The 24384-nt window shown below is 45.7% G+C and overlaps 1 protein-coding gene across 1 annotated transcript in view; it reads right to left on the bottom strand.

Moving 5' to 3' along the window:
* The window catches only part of NEDD9 (neural precursor cell expressed, developmentally down-regulated 9), a 296654-nt gene that overhangs the window by 111694 nt on the left and 160576 nt on the right, over nt 1–24384 (bottom strand). The window contains exon 6 of the mRNA XM_081245729.1: nt 4875–5062. Within this exon, the coding sequence (XP_081101855.1) occupies nt 4875–4886 (12 nt within the window). The 5' untranslated portion in view covers nt 4887–5062. The remainder of the gene's footprint in view (nt 1–4874; nt 5063–24384) is intronic.

Raw genomic sequence — 24384 nt, 5'->3', positions numbered from 1 at the left:
GGGAGCTCAATTTGACTTGATTTAGATGAGAAAGTTAAATCTCTGTCCAGGCATGCTTCTTTGCAGGCACAGCGACTCTTACACCTGCAGGACACTTCATCTTGGAATATGCTTCCCATTTTCCAGACGAGCTCATGGGATCTGCATCCCCCAATAAAATTCCTGTCTGCACTAAATTGCCTTATAGTAGTGATTTATACCTCAATAAAACTACATCTTGAAAAGGAGAATTGGTTTGATTGTATAACTGACATAATTTATGCATGTTTTCGTTTTGGAATAGACTTGGTATTTATGCAAGGGGGAGAGGTCTTTGTGATGTGATGTGTATTTCCACATTGACAGAACTGGTGACAGTCAGGACAGCGGAAAGAAGTATCCTCAGGCACCTTTAGATCACACCAGAATTTGAGAAACATCCTCCTTCAAGTTAGGAGATCAAACCTCTCTTTCTGGCTTGTAATCAGTTACCACCCACTAACTATCTGCTGAAAGAAAGGGAAGGGAGCAATGCTTTTTGGATGACTTCTTTGTATGAAGCCTTATGCTACATGCTCTAAGTATATATTTTTTATTTAAATCTTTCAACAGTCTAACAAAGTTGGTATTATTATCCTCATTTTGCAGAGGAGAAATCGGAGGTTGAGAGAGGGTAAGAAATGTTAGTAAACAGTGGGGCAGAGATTTGAACCCAGATCTTTCTGGCTCCAAAGAGCATCCATCCTTTTCCCACTAAGCCACTCACTCACTCACCATCCTGCTTGGCTTTCTCTACGTGTCCAGAATTAGGCTCAATGTTTTAGGGTTCAGAATAGGTCACCTTTTAACCTACTGAGAGACATAATGAGAAATTTCTTAAGAAGATGACGGTAAATTCTTCCATGCACTTAGGGAACTTCTGTTCACGTGTATGGCTGTGGACACTGCAGTGCACTGACCAGAAGCCCCACTTGAGACCGAGCAATCATTCTGTCAATGTCTGAAGACTCGGCCACTGGCAGCTCTCAACCGAGCCCTCCTGAGACCATCCTCAACCGAAGACAGCCTCTCAGGCAGGTCATGCCTCCTCCCTGGGGCAGCCCACGTCCTGTGACTAGTCCACCGCCTTGCCTTGGTTCCAGACCACTCTGAAGGGCCCCCCCAGAGGGTCTGTGTGATGAGCTGGGGCCTCTACTGTGACGGCACTGTGGTCCAGCTCTCCCTCTGCTTAATCCTGCTTCCTTTGCTGCTCGTATGTATTCCTGAGAGCACTCCCTGTAACCCCCTGCACACCAGTCTCCATCTATCCAGAGTTTGCTTCCCTGGGAACTCGACCTGTGAGGTTGTTAAATCAAATCTGCCCTGTGGATAAATAATGCTTATGCTTAGTCGGTTAATGGGCTCATGTCCCCCTCCAAATTCATAGGTTGAAGTCCCAACTCCCTGTATCTCAGAATGGGACCGTGTCTGGAGATGAGGTCTTTAAAGAGGTGATTCAGTTAAATGAGGTCGTTAGAGTGGATGCTACTCCAGTAAGACTGGTGTCCTTATAGAAGAGGTCAGGACACAGGCACACACAGAGGGGAGACCGTGTGAGGACACGGGGAGAAGACAGCCAACTACCAGCCAAGCAGCGAGGCCTGAGAAGAAACCACACCTGCTGACAGCTTGACCCTGGACTTTCTGCCTTCAGAACGGCGAGAACATACAGTTCTGTTGCATCCCCTGGGCTGCGGAACTCTGTAATGGCAGCCCCAGCAGACTAATCAAGGCAGATGTCGAGGCACTTCTTCATTTCAGTCCCTATTCTTCCATCTTTGCTCTCAAGAAACACCCAGAAATCTGAACAGGTTAAACGGTCTTTTAGATGCAAGGAGGTAAGGTAATAAGTCTCAGTAGACAGTTTTCATATTCTCTAAAATATGTCGAAATAATCATATTTTTAAAGCGGTGTAAAAGGAGTAGGTGAACGACCGCATTTCGTTGCATTTCCCTTTTGAGGACGGTCATCACAAGCCTATAGGTCCTCCGTGTGACACCTGTGTTGGGCCTGGAGTGAACTTATATTTCATGGGAAAAGGATGCCATTTTCAAGTTCCGTCAGTCAGCACTTTTCTGGCCCTCTGTGAAGCAAGAGGTCAGTGTGGCTTTTCTTCTTTAGGTACACCCTAACAGACCATGTCCAACGGCCAGCTTCCTGCCTTCATACAGAGGGGAAGGGTAAGGAATGCCAAAGAAAAAGCTTTGCAGTTTAAGGCATTTTTCTTTCAGTTTTTCCGAGCCAGCCTTTGTATCTTCCCCAGCAGTGCGTCGGGGAACGTTTAACTACCAGCTTTCTAAACATGAAACAAAAAGAAGCTGCAGATTCCTGTGGTGTAAACACCCCTATTATGGCTGGGGTCAGGCTACCGAGGTGGGAGGGCACAGTGGGTCTGCGGGCCAGACCAGCTGCCTTCACACGTGCCGATTCCCGCTGTATGGCGGAAGAAGGTCGTCCGCTGGTGACCCTCAGCTGGCCCTCCAGGTGGCCCTCCAGGTGGGGCCTGTGCTCTCCACTTTCTCCTCAGGGCTTGACATTTTCATGGTTACCTCGGGGCTTGCTGTTATTTGCGGAGCTTTTTTGTAAGGGGCTTTCTTTTAAGAGTATCTATGAATGTAGCACAGGTTTCCCCAAACGATGTTTCTGGCCATGCACTCACGGTGTCTCCGTTGCTTCTCCTAGAACCAGAAAACCGAAGCCCGAGGGGGCTCAGGAGAACAGCCACGTCAGCCTAAGTTCGACTCTTAAAGGCCCATTCTCTCTCCAGGCCTTCCCTTACTCTCTGCTTCTCCCATCTTCCCCCTCTACGGTTTCCTTTAGCTGCAGAGACTTGTTTGTCTTCTGTGCTCTGGAGCTCCAGGTCTCATTGGAGGGCTTGGTATGTGCGAAACACAACTTTTAAGCTATTTACATACTTCATCACCAAAACATCCCCTCAAGGTAGGTGCTATTCTCACCCCCACTTTACAGATGAAGAAACTGAGGCACAGAGAGGTTAAGTAACCTGTTCAAGGTCCTCCTACTGTCAGTGGCAGGGCTGGGATTCAAAGCTGGCAGTATGGCTTCACAGCCATATGTTTAACCAGCACACTGCCCCGCAAAGAGCAGGAGGAATATAGCCTTAGGAAGCACTGACAACTGGGAATAAATGCTCCTTTTTAATAGGAGATACTAGCAATTGTCAAATAGTTACATTCTACGTAGTCTAGTATACAGTTACATGTAAGTGTGTGTGTGCATGGAATATTTAAATAAAGTTCAGTAAGGAGGGAAAAACTATGCAGAAGTGATGGAATTAATGATCTTAGAGGACCCTTGGACTCTGAACATAGATAATTCCAAAGCAAATTGAGGATTCCAGGTGGTAGCACTGTCCGGTTTTCAGGTCTAGGGCACCAAAAGTTGAGAAGCAACATGTATTTGAAATACCACGGAGCTAATATTCACTGCAGCGACTCAAATGAAATGAAATACTGGCTTGCTTTAGAGAATGCTATCTCCCCTCCCTCTCTCTCCCTCTCTCTCTCCCTCTTCCTTCCTTCCTTCCTTGTTTCCTTCCTTCCTCTCTCCCTCCCTCCCTCCTTCCTTCCTTCCTTCTTTCCTTCCTCTGCTTTTGTCTCAGTTTAGTAAAACTGGTTGAGTAGGTATAAAAAAATGAGAAGAGGTGATTTTTGTTTCACTCTCCATTAAGAAGTTAATATTCACACTGAATGACCTGAGGAATCACAAATAAATGTAATCTGCTCCAGTTTGAATTCATACTTTGGTTTGGTTGAAGCCTCAAAATGTCCAGTTCTGTGACAGATTTTTGTCATAGAATCCTAAGACTAGGAGGAATTTTTAAGGGATCATTACTTTAAAACACTACAGTGATATGACAATCTTACTGGTTTTTAAAGGCTTCCAGGAAAATCCTTTTATTACTTACCAAAATGTTTTAAGAAAACATTTGTCCTTTTGCTTAACTTACAGCCTTTCTCTGTAAATGAAATAGGGCCCTGTTTGGATTGACGGGGCTGCCTGGTGCTTTCTGATTTATGTTGATGGTTAGTTCTCCACGTGACACACACAACGGATTACAGATCTCAACACATAAGGGAATTAACTTTCTTTCTGTCGAGCACGAGTTACTTTATGTGCACTTTCTCATTTCATCCTCAAGACAATCCTTCTATCACCATTTTATAAATTTGAAAACAGAGATTCAAAAGCCTCCAGTAAGTGGCTCACACTCACATAGCAGTGAGGCTAAAGCCAGTTCTGTCCCCAAGGTCACCACGCGAGGCCCCGCGGCCCGTCTCCAATAGAAGGCAATTAATAGGTGCAATTACACATCACTTCTCCTACTTAGCTTCCATGAAACCTTTAGGAAGCCTTGGTCCGACAGGAGAGTTGACTCTTTTAACCCTAACCTCCACCCCAGGCCAAGGTGGTTTTCTTGGGGAATGGCTGAGCGGAAAAGGAATGGTTCAGAGATGACTGGCAGACAGAGAAAGGAGGCACCAGAGAACTGGCTAATCGGTAACCTAGGTGATCAGCTTCTGGAAGTTCAGAACTGTAACCTCCAGACTTGGGCACTAGTTATGCTAGCTGGAATATTCTACCTCTATCCCACAAGACTGCTTCCCCTGAGATTTCTGAATGGAACAGGATTTCCCGTGGGCATCAGCATACCCATGTAAAAAGATTCACTTAACAGAGCAAAATGTGGTGGCCTAAAATCAACCTTTCAATTTCAAGTGTTAGCTGCAGTCCTGGGTGGGAAAGGAATGCCATTTGCATTACTGTTTCAAAGGAATTTGTCTGAGTTGAGTTGGACGCACACGAAATGCCTGGTTTTTCCATCACTACTCACCCTTGCCCACATTTTCCCAGGTGCTTCTGTCTGTTAAGCCAAGGAATGTTGGAGCTCTGGGTCTTGAAAAGGACAATTCCAGTGTTTTAGTCGGCTGAGCAAGTTCTCCGTTCTCATAACTCTGCTTAAAGAATACACGACGTTCTCAGGCCAGTGTATGACATTAAGGAATTCACAGCTTCTTGAGCCTGAAAAGAGAAGTTAAAAACAGTGGGTAGGGACTTCCCTGGTGGTGCAGTGGTTAAGAATCCACCTGCCAATGCAGGGGACACGAGTTTGAACCCTGGTCCAGGAAGATCCCACATGCCGCAGGGCAACTAAGCCCGTGCGCCACAACTACTGAGCCTGCGCTCTAGAACCCACGAGCCACAACTACTGAAGCCCATGCGCCTAGAGCCCGTGCTCCACAACAAGAGAAGCCACCGCAATGAGAAGCCCGTGCGCCACAGAGCAGCCTCCACTCGCCGCAACTAGAGAAAGCCCACACGCAGAAATGAAGACCCAATGCAGCCTGTAAACAAAACAAAAACAAAAACAAAAAACAGTGGGTAAACTCTGGCAGAGGCTGAGATGCTTTTCCTCACTTAAGGGTGGCATCATAGCAGCTGGAAAAGCCAAATCTATATTCATGGAATCCATCAGTTATCCATGCAGTCAAGGATAACATTTATGGAGCTCATACTATGCATTAGCTGGAACTTTGAAGATGCATAAAGTATGGTCCCGTCCTCAAGGAGCCCACAGTCTAGGAAGGCACACCCAACAGTACAGTCCTGTAAAATGTTGCAGCAACTCTGGTAGAATACTGAATGGGTCTGGTGAAGGCACGAAGGAGGGAGAAGGTAAACTTTGGGTGGAGTCTTAAGTGATGGGTAGATGTTTGTCGGGTGTTTCCTACTGGGGCAAAATGGTAGAAATGGGTGATCCTTCATTGTCTGTAATCTACAACTTTAGTCCTGCTGTTGATTTAACTTGTGTTTCTACCCCTCTACCCCACTACCTCATCCTCCTCCTTTAAACTAATCTAATATGTTGCTACTTTGATAATCTTGAAGCCACCAAAGGTGCCTGGCTCCACTTCTCAGCAGCAGTTTGTGAAGGTCCCTGGAGCCATATGCTTTGCTTGTTTCCCCAAAATGAGGAAAACTGGTACTTAGGCAATGTGGCCTTTAAACAGCTTAGATGCAAAGCTCAGAAATCAGATTTTTTGGGGAAAAAAAATTGCCTGGGCTTTGGGTTGGTTAGTACTGGCCAGTTTTTCACTTCCCCTTCATCATCTCTCAGCCATAAGGTTCAGTTTTGGGATGAGGTGTGTGTGTGTGTATCTTCATGGACCGTAGTTGAAATATATATTCTTAGAAAAACCCTGATCCTTAAACCATGTGGGGCACTTGGAAATCTTTTTGAGAATCAGAAATCTGAATCTTTGTAAAAGGAAAATGTTTTTCCTATCAGGAATGAAAAAATAAAAACGAAATGAATGTTTTAAAATGTGGAGCTGAAAAATAAGGGTTGCGTCTAGGACATAGTAGAAGCTCAGCAAACTGTGTAATTAACCCATCCAGCTGCCTTGATGGAGAGAAGTCTTCCTTGAACTGCTTTCCAAACAGAGGATAATTGGGAGTTGGTCTTCTTTCACTTCTGCTAGGATAGGAACAGCCTCCTATAATTTCGGTTTGATAAACACAGTATCTGTAATCTTGTTTAAGAGGGAGGAGAAGGAATTTCCCTCGGAGGCACTTGCAGTGGCAGGAGGACACAGGCCATGACTCATGGTTCTCCCTAAATCTTTCCATGTCACTCAAGGATCTCAGTCTGGACAGTGGAGAGAATGAGCAGTGAGAGTTACTGTGTTTCCAGCATCTGCCCATTTCCTCCTTAGGTCTTCACACCTTGAGGCATTTTAACGGCCCAAGGTGCCTGAGCTTAAATGCAACCACTCTGAGCTGATCTGTCTGTGGGGATCCCATAAACTGCAGCACCAGGAATAGAATATATAGAGATTTCATTAATTCTTTATTGTGAAATATAACACACGTACAGAAAGCTGTATAAAACAAATGTAGAGCTTAATAAATTATTGTAGCTGTAAACCCCCCTAGGTCAAGATATAGAGTACTGCCAGGACCCCAGAAGTTTTCCAGTGCCTCTCCTAATACAGCCCTCTTTTTCCTTTAAAAGTGGTATTGCCCTTCAGAACTCTAATGGAAAACTGATGAATTCATAAAAGTGCTAACAAAAGATCAAGAAGAAAAAAAAATTAATTACATGGGACTGAGTGAACTGATGAGGATGATGATAATTTTTGTGACTTTCTGTTTGAATAAAAAAAAAATCCCACAAGGACTCAAAGGCAAAAAATATACAAATCAATTTTCACTGCAAAGTAAAGGAGCTGTTACAGTGGAGGATCACTGGACTGAATGTCAATATTACGACATAGTCTGAGTGTGTTTCGTGTTTGGTAATTGCAATTATTGTTGCTTTTGTTGTGGTTATCCATTTACAATGCTTGTGTCAGTTTATTTATCTCTTGTAAAAATAAAATACAGGGGGCTTCCCTGGTGGCGCGGTGGTTGAGAATCTGCCTGCCAGGGGACATGGGTTGGAGCCCTGGTCTGGGAAGATCCCATGTGCCGCGGAGCAACTAGGCCCGTGAGCCACAACTACTGAGCCTGCGCATTTGGAGCCCGTGCTCCACAACAAGAGAGGCCGCGACAGTGAGAGGCCCGCACACTGCGATGAAGAGTGGCCCCCACTCGCCGCAACTAGAGAAAGCCCTCGCACAGAAACGAAGACCCAACACAGCCAAAAATAAATAAATAAATAAAAATTTTAAAGTAAAATAAAATAAAAATAAAATAAAATACAGTGTGTGTGTGTTAAGAAAAAAAAAAAAAAGAATATGTCTGCCACTGCAGGGGACACGGGTTTGAGCCCTGGTCCGGGAAGATCCCACATGCTGCAGAACAACTAAGCCCGTGCGCCACAACTACTGAGCCAGCACTCTAGAGCCCGCGAGCCACAACTACTGAAGTCCATGCATCTAGAGCCTGTGCTCCACAATAAGAGAAGCCACCACAGTGAGAACCCGCGCACCGCAAAGAAGAGTAGCCCCCGCTCACCGCAACTAGAGAAAGCCCGCGTGTAGCAACGAAGACCCAACACAGCCAAAAATAAAAAAATAAATAAATACATTTATTAACAACAACAAAAAAAGTGGTACTGCCCTAAGCCGTACACAGGGGCTCTCTGCTGGGCCTGTGCTTCGGGGCTTCAGTTCTCCTCCAGCAGTGCCCCTTTCCAAAGGGACAGGGGCGTCTGTGAGGTCAAGAGGCCATGTCCACTTGGAACCCATGTCTCCCTTTCCAGACAAGGCACCAAGCACGGGGGCGTTGGAATTCCATGTCCAAATGATTCCAGGCCCACTCCCAGGTCTTCCCCGGGGCTCTTCCTCAGTTCCACCTTCCTGATGGGTGGCCCAGGGGCAGATATTTGTAGGATGCTGTGAAAGAAAGTTAGGGAGTACACAGGCTTGAGCACAAGGCCCTTTGAGGTATGGGATGGAGCAGGGGTGGGAGGAGAGGATGGCCTGAGGGTCTGGGGGCTGGCTCTTCTTTTGTCACGCGTTCCAGCAAGAAGCTTTAAGCCATCCAAGAATTCTCAGGTCCAACCTGGTCTTCCAGGTTGCAATGAAGATACATTTGTCAAGGTAGGAGGATAGGACATCTGTTATTTAATAGCCTATTAGTTTAATTTACAACTTTTAAATATTTAGGGCTATGGTATGCAGTTCTCCATTTAAGCCCCACAGATGTTAGCGGTAAGCCTGTCTAGAGGCAACTATCCTGACTGTGATGGTAATCCCTCCTTGCTTTTCTTTATACTTTACCCACTGAAGTCTGCATTCCTATATATTAGTCACTCTTCCCTGTTTTTGAACTCTGAATAGACAGATCATACAGTATGTATTTACGTTGGCTTCTTCCACTTGGCATTATGTTCGTGAAATTCATCAACGCTGTTGCCTATAGCTGTAGCTTGTCAATTTCATGGCTGTATAGTGTTCTATTGTATGGCTATCCTTCCGTTTTAATGCTGATGGACAACTGAGTTGTCTCCAGTATTAGACCATTATGAACAATTCATGCTATGCAGATCTTTATCTATTTCTGTTGTTCATATACCTAGGAATGGAACTGTTGGATGATGGATATGCATATCTTCAATTTTAATGGAAAATACCAAAATTTCCAAAGTGGTTGCACCAATTTATAGTCTTAGCAGCAGGGTATGAGAGTTTCCATTGCTCCTGACAAAGTTTGGTACTGGTTTTTAGTTTTAATCATCCTGTACTAGGAGTATTTTCAGTATGCCACTAAAAAGTTTCTTTCCCTACCCCCCAGTTATTTCGTATTGGAAGATACTAAAGTGATTCTAGTAACTTGGAGTTCTGAGTTGACTGCTAATAATGTCAGTAGATGTATATTAAGAGAAGATCTGTGGCCTTGGAAGATTCACAGTCATAAGATCCAAATAAACAGGGTTGGCTCATATAGCATTAAAAATAACACAGAGATTAGCAAACTGATGTAGGGTTGAACCAACACACCAGATAGGCAGCTGGTGTCGACCTCATCCTTTCATAGGGATATGTGTGTCCCCAGAGTGTGCTCTGACCCTTGTGGTTAGGTACAAATTGCTGAATTACCCAGCTTGGGCCAGTCAGGACCACCTTAGAGGAGGAAGATCAGCTGAGGAGGCCATTGGTCACAGCTCACTAGCATGCTACATCTGGCAGCATCTGTCCCTCCAGGAGGCAGCAATGACCATGTGCTCTGGTCAACAGCAAGCAAGGGGCATGTGCAAGGCTCGTCTGCAGAAACAGGCACAGCCTGCTCACTGCCTACTTCCTTCTCTACCTACCTGGGCCTCTGAGCTTCCTCACTTCACCCTCCTCTTGCTAACATCCTCAGCCTCCTTTCCCCTTTGTCCTTTTAATGCACCCTCCTGGGTAAAGCCCAGCTCTGGATCAACTCAACTGTTTACTTTCTCTACATCAGTCTCCCAGCTGTTGAGCATTGCTGGAAAAACCTCACACCCTGCAGATGGTGCCACTATAAACTTTGGTCACTAACACCATCTGGACCTTTGTTACTGTCAGGCAGGCCTTCTCTGTTCCCCTGGTCAGCTCACCTCCCATTCTTCCATTTTTCTAATACAACGATAACAGATCCTCTTCTGTAATGATGTACTGGGTGCCTACTCAAGACAAAGCTGGCTATTGTCCACTATACACAGGGCTATTTCAAACTTTCCCCACCCTCCTCAAGTCTCTGGTTCTATTTCCTGCCCATCTACTGAGCCCCAACCCCAAACTCCACTGTCAGTCTCAATAGGCAGGCTCTCCTGCTTCACGAAGAAAGTGGGGCCATTTGAAGCAACTCCCTTGACTTCCCTCCTCCATATTTGTATATCATTTTGCATCCAAACTCATCCCTTTCTCCTTCCCACCTCCTTGTGATAATACAGGAAGTGTCTCCCCTCCTACTTAAGCTAATCCCTCTGCCTGGTCTCAGGGCCATCCTCTCTTATCTTCCCAGGGGCATCTCTCTATGCACCCACTCTCTCCCCTGACTTCTTCCCAGCAATGGTCAAATACACTCACATCTCTCCCTTAAGGACCTGGTATCAGGGACTTCCTTGGCTTGACAAAGATCTTCATCCAGACAGGGCAGGAAGCAGTGCTATGGATTGAATTGTGTCCCCCTACCCCTGCCTCGACTCCCCAGTTCATATGTTGAAGTCCTCATGCCCAGAATCTCAGAATGTGACCTTGTTGGGAAACAGGGTTGGTGCAGATGTAATTCATTAAAATGAGGTCATACTCTCTTTGGATCTCAGTGTCCCCATTTGGGACATGAGGGGTAGTTGGATAGTGCTTTTTGTGGAGTGCAGTTCCAAAATCTGTGGGAACAGAGGTGGTGGGATGGGAGCGGGAGTTTAGGAGAGAGGGCTCTGAGCTCTCCATCTCTTCTTTGACCAAAGCAGGTCCAGTTTTAACTGTTTTATGTTTGGGAACTTTTTGTAATATTTGGCTTAAAAAGTGTTTCATTGTTTAAAAAATAAAATTAAAAAATTCAAATCTACTGGCTTAGGTGATATCTCAGATCCTTTCCAACTGCAATAGCCTATGATTACAGGGTTTTACAAGTTAACACATATGGGTTTGATGAACACATAGCACAGATTTTTCTCAAAAAAAAAAAGCCTGATTTAATAAAATTTATTTCTTTTCAGTAAAGGAAATTTGTTAAAGAACTTATGAAAGCAATTTAATTTTTAAGCCTTTTAAAGACCTTCATATAGAACAGTCGTAAATTAGAAAAGCAATCTTTTTTTGGACCATATGTTGGGATTTGGGGTTTAGAAATATGCCCGCTGTCCACATGGGGCTATTAGACCCATGTGCAAGCAAGCACTTGTACACAAATAGGACCTTCAGATGATGAGCTCTTGAGAAGAATAACTGTGCCTGTTCCATCTTTGTTTCCCCAGGACCCAGCTCAGTATCTGGTACACAGTAGGTGCTTAATAAAAGTTTGTTGAATGAGAACATATGATGAGGTAGACTCTTTCCCTGGAGCTCGGTGAGAATTCTTGGTGGTAGGAAGGAAAAAGAACTTCTTTCTAAAGGAAGGGGAGGGTGGAGTGGAATCCAGAAGAGGGACAGGCATGGGTAAAAGTGGCAGGGCTTCTGTGTGAAGGATGGTTATTTCTGTGGGACGGGATATTCACAGTTGAGAAAGGCAGCTCTCATGGTTCCCTCAGGACAGTCTAAGTTCCTGGTTTCCCGGCAACCTATTTTATTTCCCACACTGAGGCCAGTGGACCACTGAGTATACATTTTCCCCATTACTCATCGGGTGTTTCCCTAGTCTGGTGTCTGATCCTTATGTTTAAGGTCCTTGATGGGAAGGGGCCTGGGTTGCTACTAAGATAAGCCAGGTTCTGCAACCTTCATCTTCCATCTGGCCATACACAACTGGCAATGCGGTAGGATGTTCATGGCAGGAAGACCAGTGGCCTGAAATCAGGAGACCTGGGCTCTAGTCCCAGGTGTGTGGCTTTGGGCAACTCAGCCATTTCTAAGCCTCAGTTTCCTCATGTGTAAGATGAAGGCCTCAGACAAAAATGTGTCCTCAATTCTGTGTCTTACTTAGGTTATTGCTTGGATATATAATTGGTAGGATATGACGAAAGGTATTATTAACCAAAGACCGTATCTCTCTTTCTCTCTGTCTCTGACCCTCTGTCTCTGACCCTGTCACACTGTGTGATGTTTCCATCTTGCTGTGCCTTTGAGATGAGGCCTTGAAGGCGATGGTGACAATGCAGTGCTATTTCATTAAAAGGCACAGAAGCTAAGCATTTAGCAGTAGTGAACATCATAAATTGAGTGTAGTTATCTGGTCCCCCTTTCACCACCTGGGTAGTGTCCTAAGGGAATGGGGCTCGCCCTGGGTCAGATTTATGGGTAAAGGGGTCTGAAAGACCCTCATCGGGGGACCAGGTGGTGTTCCGTAGAGGAGGACACCAAGAGGAGGAGGAGCAGGGCCCCGGGGCAGAAACCAGCTGGGTCCCCCTTACGGCTCCGAGGACAACTCTGGGCCCAGGACTAGTGTAGCCAGCAGCTCATACTGGCTGTTACTGTCTGGCCACTGACAATACCTGAAACAGAGGCCTCTTGAAACTGCATACGTATTGACTTGTCTTCCTTAGTAATTTCATTTCCCTAGGCTGTGGAGCCTTACTCAGATGCCGGCCAGCTGATGAGAGAGTCCTCCTATCATGCTGGGATTCGTGTACTTTATTTTGGTAGGTAACTAAGACAGAAAGACAGAGTTAACCAAACCCTCCATAAAACAGTCCATCAGCCACCTGCTCGCAGAGCAGAAAGTCAGATTCTGTTGCTGCCCTTTGGCAGAAAGATCAGCCTTCTCTTGATTCCCATTCAGAATTCTAACCAGGTTACCTGTGAAAACTTCTGAATTACGGTACATATATATTTTCCATTTGTGTAAAAACAATACATAAATAGCACTTATCTCATCTGGCCACGCCAAAGAAGAATTTATTGAGGATTTAATACCTTCATGCATTGGACATACTTGAATTTGACTAAACAGTCAAATTGGGTGATTTGGCTCAATTTAACCAGTTTAAATATCCTTGGTGTATAGATTTTTCAAATGACCTTGGTTCTTTAAGAGTGATCCCTGAGGGGACTGGCTTTTAAGTGAATTGGAAATGCTCAGATATGTTTCAAAGATCTATAAAATAAGCCTTTCTTTTGTTTTAAGTTGGTAAGACTCAGTAAAGAGAGTGAGGTGAAAAGAGCTGTCTATTAGTTCATCCATGTGCACATCTAAATGTGCACCCCGGAGGCATAGCAACTAGATAATTCATGTTTAAAAATGTTCCGCAAACAGCAAGATATTCCAAACTACAGCCAAAACCCTGACCAAGAAAAAGGGAACGGCAGTGCTCATGAAATAAATGAGAATGGAAGTCAGAGTTCTAAGTCCTTTAAACCCCTTTGCACTTAGGTAATGTCTTGCTGAGCACATGGCCCTGGTTCTTTTCCTGGTCTTTGCCAGCAAACTTTTAGGAACCTCCTGGCAGAAGAGGCCTCTGTTTCAGGCACTGTCTGCTGTACCTTCCACTCCTGTCGAGTTCTTAGATGCTGACTATTTATAAGGACTTTCAACTGCCTCCTTCTCCATCTTGTATTAATCTTTTATTTCTTCTCCTTTACTAGGTTCTGACTCATCTCTGCCCAGACTGACAGGTTTCCTGAGGCCTTGTTTCCCCAGACGTCGTGCCCCACCCAGGTAACTCAACTTGCCGTTGTCCATGAGGAAAGGAAGGTCTTGGTTCCCAGGCTTAGAGAACGAGGCTATGATCACTCAATTTTCCAGGTCAGAACTGGAGAGTTTTCCTTAGTGCTTCTGTTATTCCCACTCCCCACATCTAATCAGTAATGGGATCTTGTCCTTTCTAGCTCCTTAGGACCTCCATACCCCTCCCTTGCTCCCCATCTCTCCATCTCAGTTGCCACTGTCTTAGCTCATTGCCTCTCTCCTGGACTGTTGAGTTGTCTCCACACTTCATCCTCAGAACAATGGGGAAGACTTTGAAGAGTTTTAACTGAGAAGTAAGGTGATCACATTTCCTTGTCACAAAAATCACACTGAATCTAGTGGATGAATTGAAAAGGCGTCTGGAAGGGTGGTGGAGAGAAATCCATTACAAAGCTCTGCTAGGGTCTAGATGGGAAATGAGGAGGGTCCGGTTTAAGCCCACGACAGAGACAATGGAGAGGTGAGGAGGTGGGTATTAAGCAAGTAGAATAGATAGAGCACAGTAACTGGTTGGAATTAGAAGGCAACGGAGAGGGAGTGTTGGTTATAAATGTCTCCCAGGTAGACGCTTAGGAGATTGGGTGGATGATAGTATCCTTATGAGAAAGAGGCAACTAAGAATTAAATCTGTGAGAAAATGGTGAATTTAATGACATGTTAAGTTCCAGTTTCATGTGGGGAATGTCATGTGGAGAGAGAATCCATGAGCAGTGACATACAAGTCTGGGATTCAGAGTAAGGTTAATGTTGAAGACACAGATTTTGAGTCTGCGCTTATAGCTGGTAGTTAAAGCCAGGGAAAGTATGACACTAGTGCACGGAGCTTATAAAGTAGGAAAGGAAGACAGTGGGCCCCCAGGGAATGCCACAGAGCGGGAGGGGCTGGAGAGGTAAGAGGAAATTCAGGACGCGGAGCTGTTACAGAAAGCAAGAGAGGAAAGAATTCGACAGTTGGATTATGGACGTTCTTAAGAAAATCAATTTCAATGGAGAGTTGGGGACAGATGGCAAATGCCATTGGGATGCATAGTGAGAGGTGAGACGTTTCAGACAGTGAGTCTAGATTTCCCTTTCTAGAAACTTTACCATAAAAACAAGTGGAGAAATGGGACACAGAAAAGATGACATGCAAGATCCCTGTCTTAGGAGCATGTAGCAGTGGCCTGTGCACAAGAGAATAGGAAGGCAACTGTGATGCTTAATTTTATGTGTCACCTTGGCTGGGCCACAGGGTGCCCAGATATTTGGTCAAACACTATTCTGGGTGTTCCTGTAAGAATGTTTTTGGATGAGATGAACATTTAAGTATTATAATTTTAATGATTTAAGTAAGTAGACTGAGTAAAGCAGATTGCCCTCCCTAATGTGATGGGCCCTATCCAATCACTCGAAGGCCTAAACAGAGCAAAAAGACTGACTCTCCCTGAGTCTGAGAGAATTCCTCCTGCCTGAATGTCTTTGAACTGGAACATTGGTATTTTTCTGCTTTTTGACTCAAGACACTGGCTCTTCCTGGGCCTGTCAGCTTTTGGACCTGCTTCAGACTCCACCATCAGTTTTCCTCATTCACAGGCCATCAGACTTGGACTGGAACTAGATCCCTGGCTCTTCTGGGTCTCCAGCTTGCCTAACCACCCTGCAGATATTAGGACCTGCCCATCTCTCTAATTACATGAGCCACTTCCTTATAATAAATCACATATACATGTCTTCAGGTTATTGCTTCTGTTTCTATGGAGAACTCTGACTAAAACAGCATAGAATGGAAAATAAAAGGGAAAAAAAAGGAAATAAGGAAGGAAGGGAGAGTGAAGGGAGGGTGTAGGGTGGATGAAGTCCGTGAGAGCCTACGTGCTTCAAAACCGTAGGGAGACAGCAGGTGACCGTTTTTAGCTGTCTGTAATCTCGGATGGCATTGAGGACTCATTCCTGTTATGTAACTAGAATTAACCTTCAGACTTTGCTGTCTTGGAGTCTCTTGTCTTGCAGAAGCGAGACTTCCTAGCTTGGCTTGTTTTCTTGTTACTTAGGAGCTGTTGCTAGCATAAGGTCATACTTAGAAAATTGAACCCTCAATAAGATTACTCAGAGACTTGGCTGCTTTCTCCCTGGCCATTTTGTCTTTAGGTTGAAAAAAGAAACAGCTCACTTTCCTAAAGTGACATCACACATCACTTTGAAATATGCTCTTCAGGCCAGCCCTGAAATCTGTGGGGTTTTTTGTTTTGTTTTGTTTTGTTTTTTAGAAACTCATGAAAGAGAAATTTTTGTTTTAAAAAATGTTAAAAGAATTTTTTTTGACTCTAAAAAGCTTCTCTGATAACCCAGTTATTAGGAAACTATATGCTGAATAGAAACAGTAGCAGAGGTGAGAATTTGTCCACTTCATACCTGACTCATTTCTGCCATATGATAACCTCAGAAATGACTGGGGTGATTTACATGAGAGATTTATTGGGCACTCAGAATTCATTTCATATCTGCTCTATTTTTGTAATCCTTTTTGTTATACTATTAAAGTGACGAAGATAAATCATTTTATTTGTGGTTGTAGCCGATGCCATTTGGAATATCTGCCCAGTCTCTCTGCTCACTCAGGGTAGTAGGTTCCAGATTTCAGCTGGGACAACATGATGCTTTAGTGTTCACAGCTGCCTGGACCTGGGGTGGGTGCCTGACCCAAGTTCAGAGTCAAAGTCCTTCACACACACACTGAGTCACTCACGCAGACTCTCTCCAAGTGCAAACTTGGGCGCATGGCTGCATTTCTGCCTCTGGTACCATGAGCTATATCCTTGTCCTTACGATGACCACCTCCCTTCCTTTCTCACTATCCTATTCCCCACTGAGCTGAGTTGAACTGTATTTTATTACTTGCAGCCAAAAGAGTCCTAATTTATTTAGCTATAATTTAAAAAATAAAAATATTCCCTTCTTGAGTTGAAATAAGAATTTCAACGGTAACTGCTGGGAACAGTGTGTTGGGGAACACAGTGTTCTAATTAAATAACTACCCATACTCTCTAGCCTCTTTCTCATCTCAAGAAAGCCTCAGGAAGTAGTCACAACAGGCAATGCTACACCTTTGGAGGAGGTGTGGTCAGTGCAATATCTATGACAGGTGACTTGTCTGAATCCAACAGGATTACACATGCATACACCTGTGGACCCAGCAAGAGCATTTGTGGGAATTTATGTTACAGATAATTTATTGTATGGGTGCAGAAAAAAAAAGTATATACATATAGTCATACAGGTGCAAAAAAGACACAGTAGAATGTCACTTGGTAAAGCATTGTTGGGAAGAGGAAAATATCAGAAACAATCTACATTTCTATTAATATAGAATTGGTTAAACAAATTATACAAATCCACACAATTGGAGTACTATGATGCTGTAAAAAGGAATGAATAAGTTTTTTCTGTATGGAAAGATTGCTAAGTGAAAAGAGCAGAGTGCGTGAATGAGGGGAACCCACAGCTCCATGAAGCGTTGTAGGAATGAGACTGGAAATTCCTTCCCTGGGGACAAAATCTCCTATTCCTCATATTCCACGATAGAAACCATGCTTAAAATTTTACCATGTCTGAGACAGAGAGAAAACAGTGACTCAAAACCCACACTAAGGTAAGTAACCTTAAATTGCTCTTTTCCTTGAAAATGAGGATTCCTCACCTTCATTACCGATAATAAAGTCTGAAGAAACAACTTCCGATTTTACTTGGGGTTGCCCAAGGTGGAGCTGACAGGTAGGAAACAGGCCTCCTAGTTAAATGTGAATTGCAGATAAACAACAAATACTTTGCATACTAAAGTGATATGCTAAAAACTACATTAAAACTTATTTGTTGTTTATCTGAAATTCAGACTTAACTGGTGGCCTGTATTCATATTTTGCTGAATCCGTCAACCCAGGCCCTAGGGACTAGCCTGCCCGAGTGGAAGCTCCAGCCTCCATGGTTTGAGACACAAGTGGGAAGGCCCATTGGTCTCCATTATTCCAAGGAAATGACAACCAGACACCCACTCATCTAAGAACCAACCAGATGCCCCGATGGGCATGACAACCGCTGCTAATTTCTCTGCCACCTCCTGCCCCAGCACATGGCCGCCATCCAGGCCTCTGCTACTGCTCCAGGTCCCACAGAGAAAGCACAAATACCCCCTTCACTCGGATGGGTGAAGCTCACAACCATCACAGTTGATGGACTTTGTGTTTCTAATAGGAAATATGGATTTGTGCTGCTTTCCCAAATTTTCTCATCTGGCCCACCCACTCTCATGACTTAAAAAGACAGAATGACTGTGTATTCTGTCAAGAAACCCCCTTCTAGCAACCAGAATATGGTCCAAGGCAGCCCCTTCTAGGTGCCAGGGTATCTGGCAAGCCTCGAAGGTGGTAGCCCATCATCTCAGCTGCTTCATCTGAGAGGAAGAGGGTGGCTCTGGTGAAACATCACTCCCACAGCAGAGACCATCTTTCCAGTTATGAGGGGGCCTGCTCAAGTCTTGACTGTGACCCCCCATCAGACAAGGGGAGCAAGCCTGTCCTCAGAGATGTCAGCTCTTTATCTGCCCTTCATTGGTTCAAGGCACAGATCGTGCTCATGGAACACTGCTCAGCTTTCCTCCTCCATCAAAGAGAAAACCCTCCTGCATGGGAAGACCTCTTGGAATGTACACCTTGGGTTACCCGCCGTCTACATGTGCGGCCAGCTCTGCAATTACAACACACACGGTGACAGTGAACACAGGTCCCAGCAGCTCTCCTCCCAGGGACAGAGGAGATGTGAAAAGCCCACAAGTGGTAGGCCTGTCTTCTCTGAACCTCGGTCCCCCCAGGTTCCAGCTTGGTGAGTTGACAACCTGTCTTCTGAACAGTCCATAGGATTGGAGGCTAAGCTTCCAGTTTAGCTTTCTGGAAAAGGTGGGCCCACAGAAGAACAATTAAAGACAATAGCTGTGCTAGATCAGTGCTACAGGAGAGGACTGGCCCTTTCCTGAAGCTATAGCTCACTGAATAAAGGCCAAGCCACCAGCAGCCACAGTTCAAACAGAGAAGTGCAGTCACTGCAGTCATGATTCAGAGACACGGAACCCTGCACAAAGTGTGGGCGAACAGTCGGGAGTGTTACATCATGGAGACTGATTTCAAAGTGTGGTGAACCCAGTGGGGTTTTTAGGGCAGACACACAATTGCTTGCAACCAAGTAGCAGGTACAATGAGCAGCGTTTTGTGTTTCTCTGCAGGTTTTCTCTTTGGTCTCTCGAGGGAGCTGGAAGAAACCCAATTCTGAAACTCAAACCTGAATCGGCCATTATTTTCCCTTAAACTAGATCTGAACCTAGGAGATCTTCTGGCTTTATTTGCCAAATTCTAATGGGAACTGAGTCCTCCAAATATTATTCTTATTATGTTGTGCTAATATTTTTTGCTGGACACACATCATACCAAGATGTCTTGGACCCCTTCCTTTACCAGACTATTTGAAAGCTCAAATGAGCAGACATCCAACTTCCGGGCTGATCCAGGTTTTTCATGATCAAGCCAGGGCAGGCAAAGATTCCAGGAAAAGTCTCCTGGGAAGGCCAAGAATTTCTGAAAGTATCTGTGGACAAACAGATGCAATATTCCTGGGCTAATTCCCATAACTCAGCTAAACGGATGAAAGTGCTTTGTGGATTATTGGCAGGTAGACTGACTGTGGCCTGGGCCCTGGCACCCAAGGCCTGAGCTGGGGGAAACTGCCTGCCGTTCAAATGCTCCTTGGCTGCAGAGAAGCAGGAGAAGTCAAGGGGCATCCAGTGGGGACTGGATTTTTGGACACAGTATTGCCAGGCAGACACCTGGCCGAGCCTGCGGGGATGTGGGAGGGGACCCAGATACTTCTAATCGCTCCCAAGCCTTCTCCTGTATGTCCCTCTTTCTTCTTCTCCCCTCCCCAGCAGCTCACCAGAAATCATGGCCTAACGGAGCACGAGGAGTTCAGTGTTTCTCAGGTGAGATGCACAGTCCACCTGCATCAGAATCTGTGGAGACACTGGTTTAAAATCCGGATTCTTGGGGCCTGCTCTAGACCTACCTACTGAGTCTCTGTGGGGAGACCTGGGAAGCTGCACTGTTCACAAACTCCCCTGGGTGATTCTTACAGGCACTAAAGTTGAGAAGCATCACTAGAAGTAAAAGGGTCTCCAATTAGCAGCCAAAACACCCAAGTTCAACTTACTACCTAGATCGTCTTGGGCAAGTTGTTTATTACTTTCCAGCCTCATTTCCCCACCTGTAAACATGGGTATGCCATTTTATGGGACTGATTTTTCTTCTCCTTGAGGATTCAATGCAATAAGACAGAAGACTAGGCTGAGCTCTTGCTAGATTTTAGCACCCAGGACCCCAGGAGAGATAGAAAAGGGATGGTGAGCTAATGAAAATCTTTGTAGGTCTCAGGGTGTATATATTTTACAGCAATCTTCAAAGGCTCAACTTTTTCTGGATGGACACAGAGCACGGAGATTTAAAACCAAGTGGCTTCACTACCCACTAAAGCCTTACTAACATAGCCAGGAGTGGAGGATATGGTGCTACAAGGAAGAAAGTGTGACAAAGAGATGCTTTCAGACAAGCAGACCCAGGCTAATATAAAAGTGGAATAATACACCTAGCTAAGAGCATAGGGTAAAAACCCCACATGCTCTCAGCCACTGATTCTCACAAAGAGCAATTGTGTCCCCCAGGGAACAGTGGGCAAAGTCTGGAGACATTTTTGATTGTCATAACCGGGGGATGCTATGGCATCTAGCGGGCAGAGGCCAGGGATGCTGCTAAACATCCTCCAGTGCAGAGGCCAGTTTCCCATTATGGAGAATTAACTGGCTCAAAATGTTAACAGGGGCTTCCCTGGTGGTGCAGTGGTTGACAGTCCGCCTGCCTATGCAGGGGACGCGGGTTCGTGCCCTGGTCTGGGAGGATCCCACATGCCGCGGAGCGGCTGGGCCCGTGAGCCATGGCCGCTGAGCCTGCGCGTCCGGGAGCCTGTGCTCCGCAACGGGAGAGGCCACAACAGTGAGAGGCCCGCGTACAGCAAAAAAAAAAAAAAAAGTCAACGGAGCCGAGGTTGAGAAACGCTTGCTCTAAGCTAATGCAGAAGGCTGAGTCACGGGTGATGGAAGGAGGCCTCCAGGTGGCTAAACACCTCCCAAGTCACAGGATTCTGCTGCTGGATTGCAAAGTCTCACAGATGGACCATGCGACCCGGGGTCCTGCAAGCTGGAGGATCACCACTAACCTCTTTCCGTATCACGTGTTCAGCGTAGCCAGTTTCCTGCTTGTTTCCATGATGAAACAATCGGGGAAAGTGTTCCTAGAGCTTTGGCAAAGCAGAAGTGTTCTTCTCTGCAGGGGAGGGAGGAGGCCGTCCCACTCCTAGCAATTGTCTCTAGTTTTACCAAGAGGGTAGAACAAGAAGAAGGCACTGGGAAGCCCGGCCGTCCAACGGGGTTCGCCCCTCTAAGGAGCCACGCCCAGGCTCGCGGAGCGGAGCTCACAGGCTTAGAGGGATGCCGGGGAGGGCATCAGGTCCAAATGGTGGTTGTTTTACGACAGTCCTTTGCCAGTATCCTGCTGCCTTCCATGATCCTCGGCTGCCTTTCGAGGATCTTCCCTGGTTCTTTCAGGTTAGTGCTCATCAGCTAGCTCCCTGGCTTTTCTCCCTCTGCTTGGCCCCCTGTCTCTTGCTGTCGCCTCTTTCCCGGCATGGCTTGTGTTCTGGGGCTGTAGCTCCAGAAACAAATCTCTTTGTGTGCCCTACACTCCTTCTGCACAAACTCCCCGTGGGCAGGGCTGGCCTACCGGTTTGGTTTCTTTCTCAGGACTCCATCCACGTCCCCTGGGATCGCTTGACCATCTTCACGCATGTGGCCTTCCTGCCTGCAGGGCCAGCGTCATGGGGGTGTGTGACCTGTGTGGTCACCAGGGCTTCATGTTCAGAAGGACCCTACGCTGACTTTAATGCTCTACTGTCACTCTGAAATTCTTAAATGTTTTTCCTTTGAACTTGTATTTTGTAAGTGAATTCTGATGGGGCAACAGAGCACGCACACGAACAGAGGAGATACACACAGTCCGTGTGTCTGTCCCTTCTGGCTGCCCCACTCTCACGGACGCTCCCATGAGCACCGAATTCCAGTGGACCCTCAATGTGTGGGAGTTCACAGAGACTCAAGGCGCGTACAAGGAAAGTGTGTTTTGTCTCCAACGGAGTTAGCTGGGGAGCGGGAGGGATGCTGACAGCACCAAGGGGCCACACTTTCCATCTGAACCAAGACTTGCTTCTAACCCAGAAAGAAGGCAGTGGTTTCTAAGAAACATGGATGAGCAAAGAGCCCTCTCATGTTCTTTCTTCCTCACAGTACTTTCCTGCGCTAGCCAGGGACATGACTGATGCTGAAAATGATGACAGAGAAGGAAAGGCAAAGGTTAGGCCACCCATAGTCCCTTCCCTTTCAATCCTTCTTTACTCATCAGTAAGCTGAAGGTAGGGACTCTTAGTAAAATGTGCCTGCATCAAGAAATGAAATAAAAGCAGATGAGTCCGTTTTGCTCAGCTTTTCCACTGTTACGGTAAGAATGAAATATGCAAATTGTGTAATTTTGGCGATTGGCATACTCAAATGCTCTTATATTTGCATTTAAAACAGGCATCGCACAATATTGAAATGAAAGGGGTAAAATTTATGCTCATGATTTAAAATTTAAATTTTCCTTCACTTACAGTGGCATTCAATAGTGGCATTTAAAAACAACAACAACAACAAAAGAAACGATGACAAGCCAAGAGGGAGACTGTGGAAGAAAGGAAAAAGCTTTTATTTTAGTACCTTTTATTTGGCACCTTTGCCCTGCTTTTTAAAAAAGGGCTCCCACATTTTCATTTTGCACCCGGCCCTGCCTGTATGCTCTTCTTCCTACAGCCACAGTGGATTGCTGTGAGGCTGTAGGAATCTATTAGCCTGTGTGCACAGGCAGTGCCCAGGAACTGAAGTCCCCTGGGAGCAGCACTGAACCAATGGCCGATGGAATGGGAGGTATAAAAACCCCAGCTCCTGTGTCGTCCTTCAGGACAGCCTTGTCATGTGGCCTGGACCAGCTCCAAGCTCCCCTGTGGGTTTGATCTAAGTCACCTTCTATCCAACTTCGCTCTTGGCAGCGTGCCTTTCCTTTCCTGCTCTTGGCAGTGTGCCTTTCCATGGTCCCACTTCCTCACTCCTTACCAGTTTTTCCTGGGGAGAGTTCTGAAACGACCACTTTCATTTGACCTGAAATGCCATGTCCTGTCTCTGGAAATCTGGGTCCCAGCCAGCTGAAGCATTCAAGGGTCTGTGGACGAACTCACCTGTCCTCCTCAGTTCTGTGATCTGTCTCTGCCAGGGCCACTTTTTGTGAGGTGTCAATGGCAGATGGCAGGAAGCCCAACGCCATGGACATTCCCAAAGGAGTCTTCTAGAAACGTTGAGTTTGAAGGTTTACAGTGAAACGTTTTATTCAAACATCTTTCCGTGCAGGTCAGAGGGAATTTGGAGAGTACTTTGGAGAGTGGGCTCCATCATGGGTCACTCTACTGCAGGCAATGTTCTGGGCAGGCCTGGGCCAAGACCCCAGTGAGAGAAGAGCGGACGGCTCCGACCTCAGGGAAATGTGCTCTATTTACCTAACAAGCCGCCTGACGTCACAGTGTCCCCAGCTCTGCTTGCTTGGCTGGGGGAAAAGAGAATAACATGTACAAACAGCAGGCTTTGTTTTATCTGTTTAAATGAGTCATAATCTATCCTGTAAAAATTGGTCTGGAACCAAAACAAAAGTCGTATCATCTTTTTCCACTCATCCAGGTACATGGTTACTTATCCTGAACAACCTTGGGAAGCCCTTTCACCTTCTCTGCCCGGAGAATTTTTATCCATGCTTCAAAACTCAACACAATGTCAATAGGCTCTCTTTCCCACGGCCACCTCAGAGCCCCACGTAAGTATTTGCGTATATGGTTGCTACGCCCCCTTAGAATGTAAGGACTTCAAGTCAGAATTTTTATCTTATTCTTTTTAAAAAATTTATTTATTTTTAAATAAACAAATTAATTAATTAATGTATTGGTTGCGTTGGGTCTTCATTGCTGTGAGCGGGCTGTCTCTAGTTGCGGCGAGAGGGGGCTACTCTCTGTTGCAGTGCGCGGGCTTCTCATTGTGGTGGCTTCTCTTGCTGCAGATCATGGGCTCTAGGCATGCGGGCTTCAGTAGTTGTGGCTCATGGGCTCTAGAGAGCAGGCTCAGTAGTTGTGGTGCACGGGCTTAGTTGCTCCACGGCATGTGGGATCCGCCCGGACCAGGGCTCGAACCCGTGTCCCCTGCATTGGCAGGCGGAGACTTAACCACGGCACCACCAGGGAAGCCCCATATCTTACTCATTTTTGAAGCCCCACAACCTGGTGCAACACTTGTTATATAACTGATCTCAGAAGCATTTGATTAAATAACCATAATGGCAGCTATATGAACCAGGCCCTACACTGAGCACTTCACATGCATTATTGTC

This window comes from Mesoplodon bidens (genome assembly GCF_964165515.1).
Source record: "Mesoplodon bidens genome assembly, chromosome: 10".
Taxonomy (NCBI): domain Eukaryota; kingdom Metazoa; phylum Chordata; class Mammalia; order Artiodactyla; family Ziphiidae; genus Mesoplodon; species Mesoplodon bidens.
Note: the sequence above shows the minus strand (reverse complement) of the source record. Positions and strands in the feature narration are given on the sequence as shown.